General features: G+C 36.4%; 1 protein-coding gene across 2 annotated transcripts in view; it reads left to right on the top strand.

The window, feature by feature from the left end:
- MIPOL1 (mirror-image polydactyly 1) overlaps window positions 1-21,035 on the top strand; it is a 199,061-nt gene that overhangs the window by 96,458 nt on the left and 81,568 nt on the right. For both annotated transcript variants that reach the window (XM_049825953.1, XM_049825955.1), the window contains one exon: window positions 3,006-3,113. In XM_049825953.1, coding sequence (XP_049681910.1) covers window positions 3,006-3,113 — 108 coding nt within the window. The remainder of the gene's footprint in view (window positions 1-3,005; window positions 3,114-21,035) is intronic.

Genomic DNA, 21,035 nt, shown 5'->3' with positions numbered 1-21,035 from the left:
GGAGTGAACCAATAAAAACACATGTTCTTTTAAAGAACATCTATTTTTACTGGACCTTGCTAACAACCAATGACACAGAATTCAAAAAAATTTGGCTCAAATGAGTAGAAGGACTGCATTGTTTTAAATTCTATTTTTAAAACTTTTCTTTACAGCAAGATTACACAGAAATTTCATATGCTCTTGTGAAAAAGAGTGCTTGCTTTTCGACTGCTATTTTAATGTTTTAGAAGTAGCTCAGGTATCAAAGTGTTGTAGACTATAAAATTTTAGTAAGACATACACTATGTTGCTGTTTAAGAGTATTATTATAATACTGTCACAAACAGGATAATTAAAGATTTTACTTCCTAGACAGCTAGGAATAAATAAATTTTGATTGATAATTCAGAACATCTTCTGTTAATACATAGTTCGCAACATATTAAGATGCTTATGTGCAAAGGTCAAATTAGATCACCATTTCTTTCAATGATACCCTCAAAATAGATTCAAGCAGTATGCGTATTGAATATGCCTACTTTGTTTTCAGATATCAACATTCTTAGTAGAAATTAAATTAAAGATGAATTACAAAATGCTACCAAGATTGATGTGAATGTAATCATGTCAAGGTTGACTTGGTACAGAGGTCCATCCATTTTATGTTACTTGTGTTGCATCTTTATCATACACGCTCTGTATGCTGCATGATACCAGAGTCCCACTGCTGCTATTTATTTCAGTCCTGTCTTCACAGGAGTGGAGAGCAGAATAAGATTGCACCCATGCCCTTAGTTGTGCAACCTGCTCGGTACATCAAGATTTTTTTTCCGTATGTTTCTCTAGCTAGGTTTTGCTCTTAGCATATTTTTGGTTCTCTTTTGGAATTGGTAGAATAGCATGAATATAAATTCATGTTTTAAAGGTAGAGATTTGGGCCTTTTTAATAATATTTACTGTAAGAAACCTGTGCTGTTGTCAAATCTGGAATTCCAAAGCACTGTTTTGAAGAAGTGTGTTGGCAAAGCAGAAAAGTGAGAGACCTGCTGAACTTACATGATGTAATGTGTGAAGTGTCATAATAGTGCCTGAAGTAGTAAATTAATTGTTTTAAATGGTCTTTAGATCATGTATGCTAGAGAAAAAAAAGCTGCTAGAGAAAAAATATGCAGAATCTTCGTTTAGTTTTTCAGTAGTTTTATTAGCACCTTCACGTCTGCAGACACATAATTTTCATGCTGGACATGGAAAAAGAATTACAGCTGTGATTCTGTGATTTGAGATTTTTGTGTGTGTGTGAGATAAACATAGGCATTAAATGTCTCAAGTCTGTAAAAATATTTGCAATCAAATGTATCTTAACATTTTTTCCATATTTCTCTGTTTTATGGGAAAGTGTCTTTTTCTCTTTTTCTTGCACTAAGAATGAAACTGTGCGTTAAGGAACTTTACAACAGACACTGAGAGAATGCACTAGGCCAGAGAGATTTGCTGCCTTTAAAATAAGTAATCCTATTAGAAATGAGCCCAGATTTCTAACAAAAGTAATGAAATACAACAACGGATATGTGAATTGAATTTTTTAATAGTACTGTTGGGCACCTAAAATTATTTAAAACTCATTCAAGTATAGGATTGAATAATTCTGTTTTATATACTGTGCTGGATACCTGATGTGCAGTACGTTGTTAAGGACTTATTTGTGTTTTAAGAAGTGTATGTATTGGTATGTCTTTAAAATTTCTGTCTTGAGATTGTTTAGTACTCCTTATTTTACTTAGACCTCAGTTATAACTTTTATACAGCTGTCTGTTTCACAGTTTTCTTTTTTTTAGCATTGACATGAGCCATGCTTCTTTGTCCCACACACTGAATTGCTCAGGAATAGGTTGTATACACTTGATGGGAAGCTCAGTTCTGTGTCTTCCACAATCACTAAGACGGCACAAGAGTCTGATGTTTCCAGATCTTTCATTTGAGACAGCAATGCTTACATAGGCATTATATCATGATTCTCATGCTTTTCTTACTAGTGTTTTCAGAAAGTCTTTATTAAAATACTTTTTATCAATTAATTCTTTTGTTCCAACAGAGTCTATCAGCTTTGGGTTTTGGTGGTGATATTCAAACTACTTGCTTGTAATTTACTGTTTTAAAATGTTCCTGCTAATACTATGGTTTTCCCTAGTTTTAACAGTTGTTCCTGTCTTCCTGGTACTTTGTCTGTTTTGGTTTGCTTTTTTTTGTTAAACATTGATTTTTTTTTTTCATAAGATAATGAGCTGTCTGCTGACAGCTAATTACTCCTTCAAACCAAGGTAACTGGGCAAGACCTCTTATGGTTACCATAAAAACCAGTGAAATATAATTTAGCTCACAACTTGCAGATCTTTAATCTTTGAAATAGATGTTCAGGTGACAGTAGTAAGTATATGTGTGTATGCACACAGTAGCAATTGTTAAATTTTTCATTCTTTTTTATTAAGTTAAATATTTAAACAAAACAACCTTAAAACTTCTTTCTTTCAAGATGTGGTGTGTGTTTGGGAATTAGAGTAATCTCTTAGCGTGAAAAATACATGTATAAAAATTACATGTATAATAAAAGGCTGGGTCCTGGATTTGGGAGGAGGGTCTTTCATTTGCTTGCTTTTCTAAAAGCATGTATTGCTTCCTTTGTATCCACTTATATACATAAAACCCAAAATCTAGCCTCCTGGCATAACCAGGAGCAGAAATTCAAACCGACATTTTTAAGACTTTTTAAAACATTCCGCAAAATGTCTTTATCTGATACTAGACTTAGATTTTTTTTGGCATACAGTTGGACCAGGAAGAAACTGAATAATGATGCACATTTAAAAAACGTAGCTCCAGTACTGGTCTGGGATTGTAACTTGCTTTTGTCTGATGCATTCACTACTGCAGAAATGGTGATGGGGTTATTTACGTTAATTCATTTGGCTTGTTGAAAAAAATGTGCCCACACTCCTCTACTTAATGGGATTCTTCCCTCGTTGCAGTGCAAACGGCTGGAGCAGGAGCTTCATCATCTGAAAGAGCAGAACCAGACTTCAGCAAACAACACGAGACATCTGACTGCTGAAAACAATCAAGAACGTGCTCTGAAGGTAAATCTCCATTTCTTCTTGCAGGCAAATTAAGGTTGTAAGCCCCTGGTGCCAGCTTTCTGGGCTGCATATATCAGTTGTGTACATTTCGGCAGAAGTGAGCTATGGTGTTTGCCAACAACCCCTTCTTTAAACACAGATACAGCACCCTTCTGTTATGGTTTTATTTTATTTTGTGTATGAAAACAACAAGAAAAAAAAAACAACTTACCCTCCAAATTATTGGGCTGGTAATTAACGCTAAATTCTTGGGGTCCATCCTTGCAGTATTACATTTCATAACATGAAGAAAACTGCAACTATTTGCCTCATGGTACCTTAGCAAAACTAATATTTTAAAGCATGGCTGTTTGATCTGCTCACAGCAGTGTGTGCTATATTAATAACATTGTTGACCTATACTACTAGTGACCACGTAGTTGATACTACTATTTGCAAAAGGGTAGCCAGTTGGAATTGGGAGGAGGAATAATAAGTCTTGTCAATAAGAATAAAAATGAGCAGAGAGGCGGGAGAGGGTCAGAGAAAGGACAATGTAAAGTGACAGGTTATTGCTGCTTTGAGAAAAGGAAATTGTAAAGTCAGTGGAATTGATAGCTACATAACCAGCAATCTCACCGCTAGCCCTAGTAAGAGACTACACAAGGTAAGATGTGCAAGCATTGTGCACACTTATTCAACCACTATATTCTTAAAAATCTCTTTTATGTGTAGTGGAGAGACTATAGATACAGAAGTTACCCTGCTGATACTGTGTTGTCATTTTAAAACTGTGTTTGATTTAGGCAGTAAGATCCAAATGTATCTCATTGTGTAGGCAGATTTTCTTCTCCCTCCTTTTTCCTTTTATTTTAATAATCAGGAAACATCATTATTCATGCAACAACTTGACCAATGCAAAGTATAGGAATAAAGGTAAATCCTTGTGTAGTTTGACATTTCTCAGTAAAAAAAAAGTATAATGAGTAAAACAGAGAGAGACTGTGTGTCACACAAATGCTGTATGTTCCATGGGTTTATAACTGTCATCAGAATCTGTGGTGAATATTAACAAAATCAGGTGTGCAATACTGAAAGCAATCCATCCTCAGATGACTAGAAATAGAGATCATAAACATTCAGGGCTGTTTCTTACCACAATAATAGTATTGTTTTGAATCTGGTATCACTAAAAGTTAGTGCTTGCCGAGCATGCTACTTATTGAACATAGTATCGTGTTTCATTAATTGCATACTGACTTGTTTTTTTCTGTCATTGAAAATATTATGCACAGAGTCTTTCTGTTAGAAAACAGAAATGTTTTATTGAAACTACACTTTTTACATTTAATATTTCCTGACATAATGCTTACAGAATAATTATATTTTCAGAGCAAGAAGTGACTTAATAGTTCAGAGTGTTACTAGGATTTCATTCTAAGCCTGATATTGCTCTCCCAGCACCTAATCTTTAAAGAATTTAATTTCTGGCTGTCACAGGCATTTTTTGATTTTTCAAAGTTAGAGGTTAATTGGTCGTAGTCTTTTAGAGATGAGAGTCTGGGGAGGAAAAAAGGAACGCTTTTCAGTTTTTAGTAAAGTTGAACTTTTTTTAATGCTGTACCTCTGTAGGGTTTGTCTCCATTCATATTATTGTTGCCTACGGTGAGGACAGGTCCTACAGTGAGGAAAGCGGAGTACTTTTTAAAAGGCCAATGCGTCAAGTTGAATTCTTGACCTTGAAATCTTTAAAATACCCCTATAAAGTATTGGCAATAGTAGTTAGCTCTGATATAAGGCACATGAACACTCATCCTGACCTAAGCGCTCGTGTAAATGAAAAGCTTATCACCCCTTTTTAGTGTAGCTACAGCCTAGAAAATACGGACAGGCTGGAAGGGATGAAAGTCCTGTCAGCAACTTCTTTAGAAATGGGTTTGGCTGGTGCTCTGGGCCTGGCAGTGGCTGGCTGGGGCGCTCCTGCTGCCGTCAGTAACAGAGCTCCCTGCAGGAGAAATATCCAGCCGGAGCCCCCTGACAGGTAACAGCGCACTGTGGGGTCTTGGCACACACGTCCCCTCTGAAACCCTCTTGTATGCACTCAGTAGCTGTCATTAAGTGCTACATGCAGAGTGCGTGTACAGGCACAAGAATCCCCTCCTGCCTCCTCTCTGCTGCAGATCACCCTCTGGTCTCTGACCATTTTCAGAGAAATAGAACAGGCCGTTTGTCTCTGTGGGGCAGCGTTAAATATTAACACAACTATTTTTATTTTCACCATGATCCAGAGAACTACATTTACTTTAACCACCTCCGTGTGCAAACTGGGAACTGCGCTTTGCACTATTAATTCAGATGTAAACACCTGTCCTGCAGAAGGAGTCCAGATAGTCATTGCTTCTTTGTCTATCCAGGACAGTTTCTGTTAAGAAATTTTTTAAAAAAGAAATCTTAAATTTTCCCTACTCTCTCAATTAACGTTGTCTGATTCAGTTTGGCAAAAGACGTATTCTGGTGATAGGTGGCAGGTGAGGAATTCAATCTGCTTTAGATTTTCTTCGGGGAGTAACGGAAGTGTAAACATCCAATGTGGTGCAAGGATACTTGCATCTTAAGTGGATAAAAATACAGTAATCAGGATCAACTAGATTAAGGATGGCATAACAGTTTGTGATAAAAGATGGGATCATTACCTCTATGGGGTCCTGAATACGCTTAACAACAAAACCCAACGGCTATTGTTTCTTTCTTACTTTTTAAAAATCATCTCACAATAGTGAATTGCTCAAAAGCAAAAAAGTGTAAGACTAATCCACAAGAAACCTATTTCATTCCACTGATGGTATGGTCTAATAGGTAAGATAAGCTGCAAGCTTTCAGCTTTATTTTTAGTTATATCAGCTCACAGGCCTACTGCCACCCTTCTTTGAGGCATTAGCAGCCTGAAGACTCCTATGTGAGGCAAAGCAGCAGAAAGATTGTGACTGGGGGAGAGGTGTGGTGGCAGTAAATTGGCCAGATCCAGGATGTGGAAATCACAAAGATGATTTCCACTTTTAGATCCCATGTCACACCTGAGGATCATGTGACAAATAAAACATGTGACACATAAGGCGTGCTGTATAGACCTATACTGTGTCATTTCATCTTATTGTACAATATAACATCTGCACGTTTTTGGTAAGATAGCTCTTCTTAACTAATCCCTGTCACACTTAGTAGTAGTACATGATCTAAAATTTCCATATTTAATGTATTTATTGCATAGAACATTCCTTATCGTGATGTGGGCCATTCAGTCCCACAATGCCAAACTGGTACTCCTAATTTTTATAATATTCTTATCGGTTATAGAGGATTGTATTAATTGAACAAAAAGGCCAATTTCAAATCTTCCCTCCAGGCAATGCCCACAACTGCACAGAGGTCATTCAGAGAAGCGTGTGGGCCCCTTTTTCCATAGTTAAAGTAAAATAATCCTCTTCTTTTCAAAATCATTTTTAAAAATCTCTTATAATATTTCAGATTGAATTATAGCTAAATCTTTTAGGGATAATTGCTTCCTAAGGGCCTATACATTTGCACTCTTAGTACATTTTCATAAAATAAGATCTGCAGTGCTTTGCAGTTCTAATGTGTCAGGGTCTATACGTAATATTATTCATTTGTGCTTGGCCTTCATAATTAACATTTGGTCTCTACTGATTCTGATAAATGTATTCCCACAATACATTGAAATAGCTGGTTCAGTTAAACAGAAAAGTTGAAGAATTGCTATTTTTTCATTAATATCCAAATCTTGTTGTGGTTCATTTTATTGTTGTTAGCTTTGTGGTGTGTAGTTTTGAAATGCAGAATTTTAAGTAATACATTTTCCTAAAGAAAAATAAAGATTTTGCCAGTGTGAATGTCCTCTTTATGCAGTTGAAGAAGAATAGGAAATAAGTCTTGTGAAACAAATAAGTTAATGTGAAAATTAATGGAAAATGTTTAACTGGATTTGAATGAAACATAGGGAGAGATGACTTTTTTTCCACAGGCCTGATTTATTTTGTAATTTCTAATTAGGTGGTACATTCTTCTTAAAGCAGCTATTAATCTGCTTTAAAGACCAGAGTGACATACTAATTTTACTGCCAAGCCATACTCTGAAAATAGAGAGGAGGCCTGTCTCATGATGATACCAAAATCAAGTGCCCTTTAGTGACTAAATGAGTTTACTCCATCCAAGCATGATGTCATTAGAACTTGTAAAGGTTATTCGTCTCCTTCAGAGCTGTTAAGATGTTAATCTTTGGTTATGGTTGCTTGTTTTGTTATGTTTTTCTGACTAATCAGTCTTTTTAGTTGTGATTTTCTGTAGAATTCATCCTACATGCTTCCATGGTTTTATTAAGAATATCATAAATTCAGAGTCAGAGGCGAGAAAGTGACCTGAAGGAGCTGTCAGAAATTCATTTACAGTAGTGTCATGAAGCAATTGCATCTGATGCCATCTGCTTTCTGCTGACACATAAGAACTGTGTCAAGGACAGGAAATCCGCCATGTATAGCAGTTTGGTAGTTGTTCCAGTGACGATGCCTGTGAAAAAGCCACTCTAGAAGACTTAAATTAAGTACTCCCTGATGCCTGTCATAAATTGTATTAAGCTCTGTTTTGATTCCCAGAATTTACCGGATTCTTAGAGTAGAAACCATTTTTGACAATGCCAACCACAAAAACAAATCCAGCTGACTAGTCAATGTATCATCCATGAAGAGCACAATCCCAGGAGAATCCGATGTCATAAAAGCTTAAAAAAAAATCAAGAAGAGATTTAACATGAAGTTTAAAATGTTTGGTGCTGTTGAAAAGCATGGACTATTCGTGCTATTTAGGTATATAATGTTGACTATGTAATAAAGTGCTTCTTTCAGAAGATATAACTGTGGCCCTTATCTGCAAAACCTAAGTAATTATAACAATGTTTTTATGTTAGAGCTTCAGAGCTGAAGTTTCAGAGCTTCATTTTTAATGAGTTTAGAGCTGGTTTATGGCTGTAAAGCCTCTGATTTGTTTCTGACAGAGCCACACATTTTTGAAATGCTCTGTAATCCAGGGAAACGTGCCTGAACCAGTGGTGGGAAACTGAGAGATTCCAATCTCATTTCTTCTATTCAAATTCCAGTTCAGCATACAATTTTACATTTTAATATAGTTATTAATTGCATCCTAGAAAACTTTCAGAGAAAAGCCTTTCAATACTTTCATAATCATTTTACATGAGGCAACAGAGATCAGGTTGATTTATTAGAAACCTAGAACGTAAGTTTTGAACGTGGCAAGGCCCAGCCACATCCAGAAGAGGACTCTGCCAACTTCGGCCATTTCAACTGCAGTGCTGGTTGAGTGATAGAAACCGGCTGCTGATTACCAGTATTTTATAGCTAACAGATGAATAGCTGCGTTGTCCACTGGTGAAGTGGGTGTTACACCTTTCTGCAGTCTCTAGCTACAAAATAACTAGACATTACTCTGCAATGAGTTTAAAACTTGCTATTGATCTACTTGTTGGTATGGTGTTATTGTTTGGTAAAAGATGCTTTAAAATATTGTTCTTTCTTCAGAGTGGTTGGGGTTTTTTTAATGAAGCAACTCATCAATATTCATATGTTGGACAATCCACCCATATCTCTCACATTTTGCTATGAATTCCTCTGGCCAGTATGCGCTGTTCCCTCTGTATCTAACAGGATATTAACCTGCGAAAGCTCAGCTTGAGATCTCACTCTGTGGAGTTAACTGTAAAGCAGTCATGCTTTTCATTTTTGATGTCATGTGCTGCTACCTATAAAAGGGATTGCTATCACATTTGCAAATGAATTTATAGGTATGTTTGAAGACTGGGATGCCAGCTTCGTATGGGGAGGAGAAGTAGATTGTAGATCCACTGCTCCCTATGAGGAGTTACACTGTGCCCTTGCATTTACTTATGATCCATATCTATCTTTCTGAAACTACAGGAACGTTTCAGGAACAATGGAAATAGTTAACAGGCTTCTTGGAGGCTATCTCCAGCAAATGATATGTTGTTACAACTAATCCTGAAAGGTTCTTCATGCTATTCTTCCAATAACTTACATGCAGATAAAATACTAGAGGATTTATCAAAGTAAGCTGCAAGCTCTAACTTTGTGCAAGGGCCATTTCAATAGTTCAGTTTCTTCTAAGAAAGTCACTGCTTCTCTTCTTCTGTTTTTAGAAGAGTTGTCCGGTTCAGGTTATAGAAAGCCACAATGAGTTCATTTCACTCTCCAGTAGCTACTCTAAAGCAGCATTTAAGTGCCTGGACAATGTGAAAGACAAATTTGCTACCCTGTCAGTAAAACTTGTTATAAAGCACATGAGATCACTATTAATTTTTAGAAGTTTGGAAGTTTGCTGAAGTTTGAATGCTTGAATTGCTTTTAAGTACATAGTGGAGGTCGAAATAAAAGACCTAGTAAAACTTGGAACATGCTGCTGACAATCTGGATGTGGATAAGAATGCACAAACATTTTTCCTCAGTTGCTGCTTCCTAGACACTTTATCAGACAGCGTAGATACAGTTGCAATCTTAATTGCATTGAACAGAGCCTTTGCTTGTGCTGCACCCAAAACCAGTCAATCACAAGGTCTTAAAGGGTGTCACTAAGGTTAGACCCAAGTCTGTTCAGCTTTTATCCATGCTAGAAACAAGATCAGTCACTTTACAGCTGGTGTTATTAAATAGTACTGTGCAGTGTTAAGTAGTACTGTATCAGAGGATATCAGTGTAAGTCGGTGCATCATGGCATAAATGAACACTCAAATAAGGCCATGTACAACTCCTGCAGAAATAATTCTGTCCATGTTCCACTTCAATATTAATTTTCTGCATTCCTTTCTGCCTAAGTTGCAGTGTCTCCAAAAGCTATTGCTACAGACTTCTGACAACCCACCCAGTTATGGAGAGGGAGGAAATAACTTGTTTAATCCTGCAGTGACCAACATTCCCCCTCAATCCCAGTGGAAAAAATGTGAACACTGGTTGAGTGGTCTTTAAAGCAGACATTTGAAATTTCCTTAGACCCAATTGTTCCTTTGAGCCAGATGTCATAACCTGATCCTCTGGTCAGTTCAGGTCCAGAGATCCTCAGCCAGGGATTTCTCCTTCATCTGCTGTCATATATTTAGGAGTGTAATAGTTTGCTTAAGTGTATCCCCTAGAGGTGGGAAGTGACTAATTTAGCACATATAGTTGATCACGAGCCAAAAAGGTAAGTTCAGAAATTTGAATTACAAGTATCACTTTCAGTGGCCAGTTTTGTTAATTGGTGTTTGTAGCCATCCAGACTGGGAGGCTTTATTTAGTTATGCAGATCTAGACAGAATAGTTGTTCACAAGTGACAACTACATTCTTAGTGACGGTCTCCTCCCATCTAGTAATTAATATTTTAGCACTGATAGGCATTTGTATTCATTGACCAAAAATATATTAATGTGTATAGGGAGTTGAAAGTTAAAATAATTGCTTTAATGTGCCATAAGCAAATAGCACAAGGTTTTCCCCTGATGGAGAACATGGGACATAAATTATGAGATGAGACACTTGCCCTTCACTGAGAGTGAAGTTGTCCAGAGTCTCTTTAGAAACACAAGCTTCCAGAGTCTGAGAAATCTGATTTATATGACACATCTACCTGGGAGTTAGAAGTGAAGTGATGTTTGGTAACATTAGTACTTGCATGATTTTCAGTGGTCAGCTTGTGTTGTCATTAAGTGACTGTTTGTATAGGCGGCGGGGCCATTTGTACTGTTCTTGGTTCACTAAGACATCACTGTGGGCCAGAATTTTGAACTCGTTCAAGCCTTGGGTTCTTTTCAAATTGAAGGAAACAAAGAGATGTACCCAAGTTCTTGTCTTTGCTTCCTCAGTTGCACTGGCCGTTCCACCTTCCTGTATCTGTAAGGCTGTCCCTTCGCTGACAGCACTGTCTGGCACAGCAGCCCTGTGTGTACAGTGTTCTCTGCACAGCAGCTACTCGGGATTTCTTGGATTCTGTTCAAATGAAAGAAGACCAAGCAGTGGTGCTTCTTACTTACTGTGACCTCAGGTCTTTCAGAATTGTTTCAAAGCAAAGTAATATATGGATAAGAGTGAACATTTATTGGCAGAACATTTGTCCAGAAAATGTTCCTGAGAAGAGTTGTATCTGTCTAATTAATTATGCCTGTCTAGAGCACTGTATGTCTTACGGAATTTTAGCATGCTTCGTATTGCCTGTAAACAGCTGCACAAGAATGCATGGAGTGTTTCTTGATAGACTGAGCAAACAGCATCTTGGCTAAAAGAGTTTGTTCACCTTGCCTGAGAAGTATAAGTCTTCCTTCTCCCCTGTTAACAGATGCTGAATGTCTCTTAACCAAAGCAGATATATTTATTGAACTTTGATTCAATTCTAAGCATTAAGGAATTCATTACTCATTCACACTTTGTGTTTGATGTCAACTTTCATCTGCTCCACTAAAAATTCCTTGGAGTTTTGTTGCTTTTTATTTGACAGCCTTCAAATCTCTCTTGGCACCAGATTACTCTTGACAATCTTAAACATCAACAAACTGTTTGTATACACCATAAATGTCCCTTTGCCATTGGGGATGATGTGGTCATTCAAACCTTTTGGCTGAGTCTTTTATTTTTTGGTTTCCATTTCATAGGTGGAGATCGTCTTCCCATGAAGTCAGTCAGTGTTACTACTTCCAATTAGCAGAAGTATTATTTCTGATGAATGCAGCAGGTTCTTGGAATGCAATATTTTGGTTTCAGTTTATTCTAAATCTGGATTATCAATCTCACAGTCATCTAGGCTGCTTCCACGTCCTCACTTTTGGTATGCAAAGAATCATCTCTTTGATGGTAATAGGCTTCTGTCACATGAACTTCCTGTTGACAAGGCCCTCTCATCCATGTTTTTCATTTAACCATTCTGTAATTGTGCATCTGCACATATCATGTTAACTTAGCATTTTACAAATACTTTGCACTTTCTCACACCTGTTTTTCCTTCTAACAGGATAGATTCCACTTCGTATGCTTGATTCATTTGATAGCTGTCTGGGTGACTTCCTGGAAGTTCCTTCTTTGCTCAGTGGTGCTGCCATTTGGCCTTCCAGTTTCAAGGATGCTTTGTTTCCATTGTAAATGTTCTGCAGCATTTTTAGGTTTTTGTCTAAACCCTGTTAAAGGACCTTGAAACTAGAATACTTTGTATTTGTATGATTTATATCTCAGATAGATGTATTCTCGAAATACATATCCTGAAATAAACATTCTGAAGTTGCAGAAGAACCTGTGCAGGCATCCATCTGTGGGCAGATAGAAAGCTGGCTGCTACCTGCTTTTTCACTCCTTATCTTCATAGAGGTGACACCCATGCCTTAAACCAATGATAAAAAATTGGTGTGTTCTGAAATACACTGAAATTCATCACTATCTTGTAAATTAGAATTACAGAATCTGATACAAAAGCAAAACATACTGTAGAAACCACAATCATGTTAGAAAAGCTACTTATATGGAAAGGTGACTTCTTATAAAAACAAAAACTCTGTTTAACTGTAATGATAAGCTTCATTGCCATCTCCTATGGTACAGTTTATCACCCCAGTCATGGGTTCATTTTTCCTTCCTTCTGCCCAATAACACATCAATAGTAGTGCTACTATGAACTTTTCTAATGTCTGAGGAGGTGTCATATTGCTGCATTTCAAAAAGCTATAAAAAAATATTCTTTTACTTTCCCACTAGTATGGAGCTTCATTTCAGGATTACTTGGGTCAGGAACAATGGGCATATGTTCATCTAATTGTAAAACAATCACAAAGCCTAATGTATCAGACTAACCATAAGAAAACTAGGAGTCCTTCCTTTACTTGCCACTTTCTGATACTATAAAACATATTTCCCAACTTAGTTAAGAGATTCTAAATCTGAAGCCATTTTGTACGTAAAATAGTAACTGTTCTGCAATGTTTAAAGAAGCCCCTACCATTAGTTTCTGTTAATAATAGCATCCCTTATCTTCACTGGCATAATTTTCAAAGTATCTATCAACATCGTACCATAATAAAACAAAGGAAGTACCAAAAATATCTATTCAAGTTTTTCCTTTTTCAGAGATAGTGAGTATTAAATGATGCGGGAGACAAGATATCAGATTCAATGAATGGAGTAGTGACATTGTTATGTATTATTTTTTATTTCGGAAATCTTGTTTCTTTCTCCATATGAAATCTGTTATTCATACATGCAGGGAGAAAGAGTGCTAAATCTTAATTTTCAGTCATATTTTCAATGTCTTACTGTACACCCTTCATTTTTTATGCTGCACAGGAAAATGAACCTCTCTTGTTTGAGCAGCAACTGTAAACAAAATCTTGAGCCTGAGTGCATGATGACATGTCAGTTATTTGTCCTACAATAAAATGTATAAAAGGTAGTAACCTAAGCTCTTGTGCAAAAGGCAAGCTACAGGGTCATTAAATAGCAAAGGTCTTGGTCTGACACATCCATGACCTCCTTATCTGAAACGCCTCGCAGAATTGATAGAATCTACTTTAGATGTTGGGTAGAGGAAACCAGGGATAGGATAAAGGATCAATAGAAAAATTTCAGAATTTTAGGTATTTACTAAAAAGGAATCTTTGGTCTTTGTATGTTTAAGTTTATCCAAATTTCTGTTCAGAATTGTAGAACCCTTTCCTAGCATTTTGCATACAAGTGATCATATGGAGGATGGTTCAGAGTAGGAGGTGGACACAAGGTAAAGGAAGATGCTGAAACATTAGGTCTTAGTATGCTTGTAAGGCTGCAGACTAGCCTTGATTCAGAAGTCTCAAGGTGCTACCTTTTTGCTCTTATTTATCTTTCTACTGTAATCTGAAAGTCTCTCCTATTCTGTTCCCAGGTGAACAACTTTAGGTTTTAGAATGAGATGAAGTCAAAAGAGCCCATGTCCAGAAAGTGCAGCTTGGTGCTTAGCTATGACTTACTCAGAGGAGTCAGGACTCATTTTGCCTGTCCTTTTTAATTCCCATCTATTTATGTGGTCTGGTGCAGAGGCGCATTTTTGATGTTATGGCACTGGTGCTCCTAGATCACTGGGAGGCTTTTGAAAATCCCTTTCTTTTCCCCATAAATAAGAGCAAAATCCTATTTGGCTTCCACGTATGTGGCCATACAGAGGTGTAAAGGAAAAGTGGGCTCTGCTGTTCACATACTGAGGTTGCTAAGCAGAAGAGATGTACTTGTGTGCAGTAGGTGTGTATTTCTACACTAGCAATATACAGGTCATTGGGAGAATGCCTGAAGAGCAGAAGCAATGAATGGACTTGGATTTATTTTGATCTTTTTATTTTTCTTCTATGAAAGTAGGCTTTATGAAGTAAAATATTCCTCATCTGTCTTCCAGTAGATCTCCACAGCTTTTCTCATGAGATTATGGACTGGCAGCTGGACTTTGGCTTTTCTCTAGGAGTAAGCTTTAGAGTGGCAAGCTATACGTTAAGGGTCAAGTAGTAAATTTGATAATTCAGTAATTCTGAGTTTCCAGACTTTAACCATAAAAAAATCTGTGCAGGCGCACTGGTGTACCACCTATTCAGAAAGTATGTTAATATTATCTTTACTGATTAACACAAGCACAGATAGAATTTTGGCATATGAAGTAAGTAGCCTTGTTTTTTATTATTTGAATACTTGAAAGGTATAAAGTAAGCTTCACATCAACAGAAGTATATCAATGCATTAGGATTTCAACTCAACATATATTAGGTTTATCTTTATATTCAGAAACCCTGCATGCATAGCTCTGTCATGTAGCTGAATCAAAATTACTTATTACACTTGCACAAAAAATGAATTATTCACTGAAAACACGCAAAGAAGGTCTGATTTCTCCTGTAAAGTATGTTTGCAATTAAAACTTCAATTTCTTATGCTTCCAGAATTCAGTCAGCTGTGTTGTTACTTCCAAAATTCAGCCTTCCTTAGTGGTAAGATAAATATATCTTACAAAGAAAAAGCAATAAAAAGGTGAAATTAGAAAAGAGCTGTCTTTAAACTTTGGATAGGAAGCTGAAGTAACAAATGCTATTGTGTAATAGTAAATAAGTGTATATCACATTGCCTGAGCATGGTATTAATGTGTATTGGTGATTGTGTTAAGCTGCTAAGCAGCCAAATTTGCAATTTAAAATTAAACTCAAAGACCCAAATGTCATTTTGTAGTTAGACTCAATATATAAAGAAACCCTTCTGGGACTTCATTTTCTGAACTGTGTTGGTTCATACTGGATTTTCCATCTCCAGAACTGATTCTCCGCTGAAGAACAGATGTCATCTTTCACAGTTTTACTAGACATATTCAGTTTTCATACAGTTTCATAAATTTGCCATTTCCTTGTGGATCACAGTCAAGATGATTATTTCAAGGCTCATTTGTTTATTAAATGCCTGCTATGCTGGAGGGGTTATTAAGATGGTGGTGTGACTTGCGCATAGAGTTCTTTCTTTACAATATCTTGGCCACGCATTTTGAAAAATTGAGAGAACTTATTTTTTTAAAAAACAACACCATTTAAACTATTTTTTATATTAGAAGCATCATTTGGACCAGGCTTTCAAACACTGAAGCTAATCTTGTAGATTAGGTCTGATTCTCTGCATGGATGTAGCAGTCACTGCTGGAGAGCAGTCCTGCTGACATTAACAGTTACTGTTCTAGGATCTGAATTTTGAGAAGAAATGAACCCTTTCTTGCTTTGATCTTGAAGCTTGTGAGTTCCACATGCACTTAGATTTTAATGGGACTAGGTCCCAAATCTGTGAAGCCTTAGGCTGTTATACATACATGTAGGCTGTTATGAAAATATTCAGAGATCAGAAGAAATTCTGTTCAAATTTGTTTTCATAAACTAGGTATCTTGCATGATACGATGAGATCTGGTAAGAATACATTGATGCTTTGCTAGTTCTTTCAGAAGAGCTCAGGCCAGAAGACATTTTAACAAGAAAAAATCTTTGCTGTCCACGTTAAAAGAATCTATTATTGTTTCTCAGTGAAAAACATTGTATCCCTTCAAAACCTTTCCACCCAAAATCTCATTAAGAGCACCTCTACTTTAACCATGCTTCTTACAGAGTTATTTGGAAAAAAGGAATGAATCATAAAATACCTCATTGCCCTGGTACTTTAATCCTTCATCCCATCTTCTGAAAGGATGAAACTATTTAGTATGGGTTTCTAGTTCAAAAATGAAACTGTGTTTTCTCCACTGTTAAGCAACTGAGTAAATGGTTTGAATACATTACTTGGTGTCAACGAGCTGCATTTTGAAGAGACACAGATTTCAAACTCTTTCCTTGCATATAGTCTAGAGGAGACAGTATGCCAAACATTATCATTTTTTTGTATTGTGTTAGACTTTTAAGCATTTAAGACTATCACATAAAATGAATTGGTTTTAATTGATTATCTGCTCCTATTTCTTACAGTTGAGCTGTAATTGTCTTAGATGTTGGAGGAGAGGGTGGCTAAGTGACTGGGAGGAGAGTGACTGAAACCTTGGAAATGCTGCTGATAGCTCCTTCCGTTTGGAATTGCTATACAACAGTTAACAACGAAAACACTCATTTTCCAAACTAGATAAAATAAAATCTGTTTATCTAGCCTATTAAATCTGGGTGCCAGCTTTCAAGCAGCTGCAGTTTTAAGCTCTGTAGATGCTAAATCCTGAAACATTTGGTCTATAAACAAAAAGCTGACATCAAATACAGCATTGCTGCTAGACATTTTAATGGTGTATATATGCTGCATTCACACAAAGTAGGGAAATGATTGCCTTTTTGTATGTTGCTTAGGGTTTTTTCCTATGTTAGAGTATTAAAACAGATATTAAATTTTATCATTAATGCAGTGCGTGGTCTCTCTTCAAATCCCCTTAATTACAGATTGACTCCAAGGATTACACAGCATGGATTTTAATTTTAACTGAAACAAAAAGAAAAGCTGCTTAAAAATTATCCTTGCTGAGTGACTTGTTGGACCACAAAACAATTTTTAACATCTTTTGACAAGTGTTGTCAAATTTAAAATATTAGAACAGAGCTAAGTGCACCTTCAAACTCCAATTGTATCATGTCTACTTCCCAAATAAAATGTTTTATTAACTTTGTCCTCACAAAGGAATGTCTGCTTCTCATATTTTTGTTTTTTCAGTTATTCTTTAGGAGAAGGAGACTAGCAGTCTTGCTGAGATGTGTTTGTGTTTGAAGAAAGTGACATCAGACTTCATATTTCCTTTCTTTGGTAATTTGAGAAAAATTACCAAGCAGAGTTGACGTTGTAGCAGCAACAGTGTATTTCACACCCTTGCGTTGTTTCCCTTCTGACCCCTATCTTTAGGACTGAAGAGCTCCACTCTGAAAACTTCATTCCAGCCTGAAACTTAGAATAGCAGGTCTGAGTCCAGAAACAACATTTTCACAAATTGGGGCCTAATCCAGTAAGCTTCACACAGGAGGCTACTTCTGTGAGTACCTATTATTCATCTGAGTAAAACTTCAGGGATCAGTTTTCAGTCTGTTTCTTCTGGGGTTTTTCCCCATTTCTTAAAAGATAAAATCAGCTTCCTGATTTGTTTCATTAAGTAAAATTCATTTTTCATGGTTATAGCTTATTAGTATTTTTTTACAGTTTTACTGTATATCTCCTGCTGGTTCTTTAAGACACATAGAAAAAAAGAAGTTGCTCTCCAGAGCTGCGTCAAATAATAAATGCCCAAAGCTGAATGTCCACAACTTCTCTTGAAGTTAGATGCAGCTGAAAGTGCCCCTTACCTCTCAAAATGTGGATGCAAGTTTCTTGCTTCAAAAATCAGCTCCTTTTGTGACTGAATAATAATTTTGACTACAAATGGCTGAAGGAATGAGAAATTTGGTTTTGACCAGGAGGTCACTGCAGTGCTGAGGGGGTAAATCTATCTTTGCTGTTTAATGGTAGTTAGTGGTTTGATAAAGTTCCCCTAACTCAGTTTATTAGATTAAAACATACTTTCTGAGACTTCACAGCTCTGCAGGTAAGTAACACCATTATTGCTGCATCTTTGTAAGGGGTGAAATTTTTGCACTTAAAAAGGGTTATTTCAGCAAGCTTTTCTCTCAGAATGTTAATGGTTTTCTCCATTAGTGTACTAGTGCACTTTTTTTTTAATGGAACAGATTAAACTCTATTGCTTTGTGTTATAGGCAAGCATAAATCCTTCCTATTTTAAGAGAAAAGTATTTCTAATGCAAACCAATGAACAGGCTAATTTATACACAATATTGTTCAGTCTAATTTGTCCATTATGTGTAATAGTCTCAATAGTATATGATTTTCAAGTCATGTGTGCTTAATGCAGAGGACAGAAACAGCAACAAATGAGTCGAAATCGTAAATACGCTTGCTCTTTATGGCTTTTGTTGCAGTCTTAATATACGTAGGTTAATAAGCGTGCTTGTGTGTGTGATTTCTTTTAAGTGTTTGTTAGGGAACGCACAGCGCTGTGAGTGATGCTGGCTGCTGGCAGAAGTTTGATGCTTTACGTTCTACAGTTGTGTTCTCTTGCCTACATTCAGTAAAGCTTTAAATGTATTACTGGTTAGACTTTTAATATAAAAGTATACAAAATAGTTCATAATCTTTGTCAAAAACAAGATAAAATGGCCTAAAGGAGATAAAAATTACTCATTTTTAATGTAAAGTTCAATTTTGCAAGTCATCTCTTGAGGCCTGTTTTATGAGACTGTGAACTATTTTGAATGCCCGGTGCAGTTAATAGGGGATGAGGAGGCTCAGGGCTGTTCAGACAGGTCCTTTGATAAATAATACTGTCTCTTTACCACTCCGGACTAAATCTGGAGAAAAGAAAAATCCTGGTTGTGTCCTAACATAAATAAATGTATGCATGAGCGCTGTCTGTCTTATGAAGTCGTTTGTGTTTGTTTAAGTTGGAGCACAGGGCACACAGTAAGTCTGGTGTCTGGTTTTTGAAACCGGGGTGTGTAAGCGTCTACGTCAAAAAGAAAATCGTTCTGGAATCTGAAGGCTGAGACTGACAGGAAAAATCATGCATTACAATAAGTAAGACCGGATTTTGACATGTTAGCTTTTCAGCAATGTTGTACGTTTGCAGTACATTCGCTGTTGATATAGGTGTGAGGGTTGCGCTGCTTTGAATATAAAACTTCAGGATTTTTTGCTGGATCTAGAGTTTGATATTTAGATTATGAACCAGTTTGCATTTGGGGGCGAGGAGTGTTGCTGGGGCTGTTAGTTTCAGTCCAAGTGTAACCATGTCTGTTTAGTTCACCAGTTTTTCAGAACTAAATTGTAATTGTCAGTAGCTGTTTCATTTTTGTAAATATATTACTTTACACACAGACACACACACACCAGCTGTGAAGTGAAGAGTGACTACATAATTTCTGGGGATTTGTTCTGCTTTTGCTTTCCATACTTTTTCTCTAGCTAGTCAGTACTTCATGGCTGTTAAACAAGATGTGCTGTTTCCTGGAACAGCTAATTTACAAGCAATACTTTCTCAGTTTTGTACCTATTCTTGCACAATAATCAAAAAACCAAGGTTTATTCTTTTGGTTTGGGGGATTTGTGGCTTTTTTGTTGTTGTTGTGTCTTTTTATTTATCCTCTTATCCACTGGATTAAATCTCTTGTTTAGTTATTGCAAAATCCCCTTGCTGTCTTTTTAGTTGAACCTGAATCATGAAAACAAGGAGTCTGAATTACATTTGAGGAAGGAAATGTTCAACTTGAAACATGGTGCTTGCAGGTAAATCAGTGGACACTGAAAATAAAATAATTAGAAATAGAGTGGCTCTTTATTTTATGTGACTGATTTGGAGTTGGCTACATCTGAAAAGGAATGAAAAAATGATCTCTTTGTTTGAGATTTGCCAAACAATGCTATAAGCTCCAAGTTATTTTGAGGTGGTGAAAGGTGAAACATTTGACATGTTCTTTTGGGGCAATGCTTTAAAAAAAGAGAGGGCGGGAAAGAGGCGTTGCCACATCAGAGTTAAGGGTGTTTGTGGTTGTCCATGACAGCGGCTCCAGTTTTAAAACACCTGTGTTTACTTTCCAGCTTTTCTCAATCGGCCTGAAAGTGGCCTAAGAATGGCACAGACAGACCTGCAGTATGGCTGTGTTGCCTTTGCAACACACACAGAAAAAAAAAAAAAAGAAAGGAAAAAAAGACATAGATAAATCTCTTGTTATGCAGCTAATCATTAACAGCATTTTTGTGCCTAGCTGAAAACATTTTGAACTTTTTTAAATTTTTATAGTCTATCAGATAACGCCTGTATTTTTTTTCCTAATCTATTAAGCTAAATTTTTATCTTTGCCATTTTATTTTCTAGCCAAAAAAAAAAATCAATTTAGTGTTGGTTTGGGGGTTTTTTTAGTGATAAATAATAATAACAAAAATTGGTATTTTTGTTGCAACACAATATTTCATTTCAATATTTGGAAATAGGTGTATCAATACTCCAATTAAAAAAAAAATAATTAAAAAGAACAGGCACAGCCCCCCTTCTGCCATCCTCCCTGAAAAAAAGAAACTCATTTTACAGCTCTTTTCTGAGTAGAGTTTTGCTTCATAAAATCCTAGTATTGGATGTGTATTAATTTTCTGTAATGTGCTAGTTTGCATTTTATCGCATAAATACCTTGTCCTGCAATGGGTTATAGACATAAGTTAGGTGTAAAATATACATCTCTTGAAAACTGGGTAATGGAGAACGAATGTTTAAAAAAACCCAACAAGCTGAGATAGCACATATTTTCAGTGCTTGCTTAGAAATTTTAAAATCATTTGT

The sequence above is a fragment of the Accipiter gentilis genome, chromosome 22, assembly GCF_929443795.1.
Source record: "Accipiter gentilis chromosome 22, bAccGen1.1, whole genome shotgun sequence".
NCBI classification, from domain to species: domain Eukaryota; kingdom Metazoa; phylum Chordata; class Aves; order Accipitriformes; family Accipitridae; genus Astur; species Astur gentilis.
This window is presented reverse-complemented; position numbering and strand designations above follow the sequence as displayed.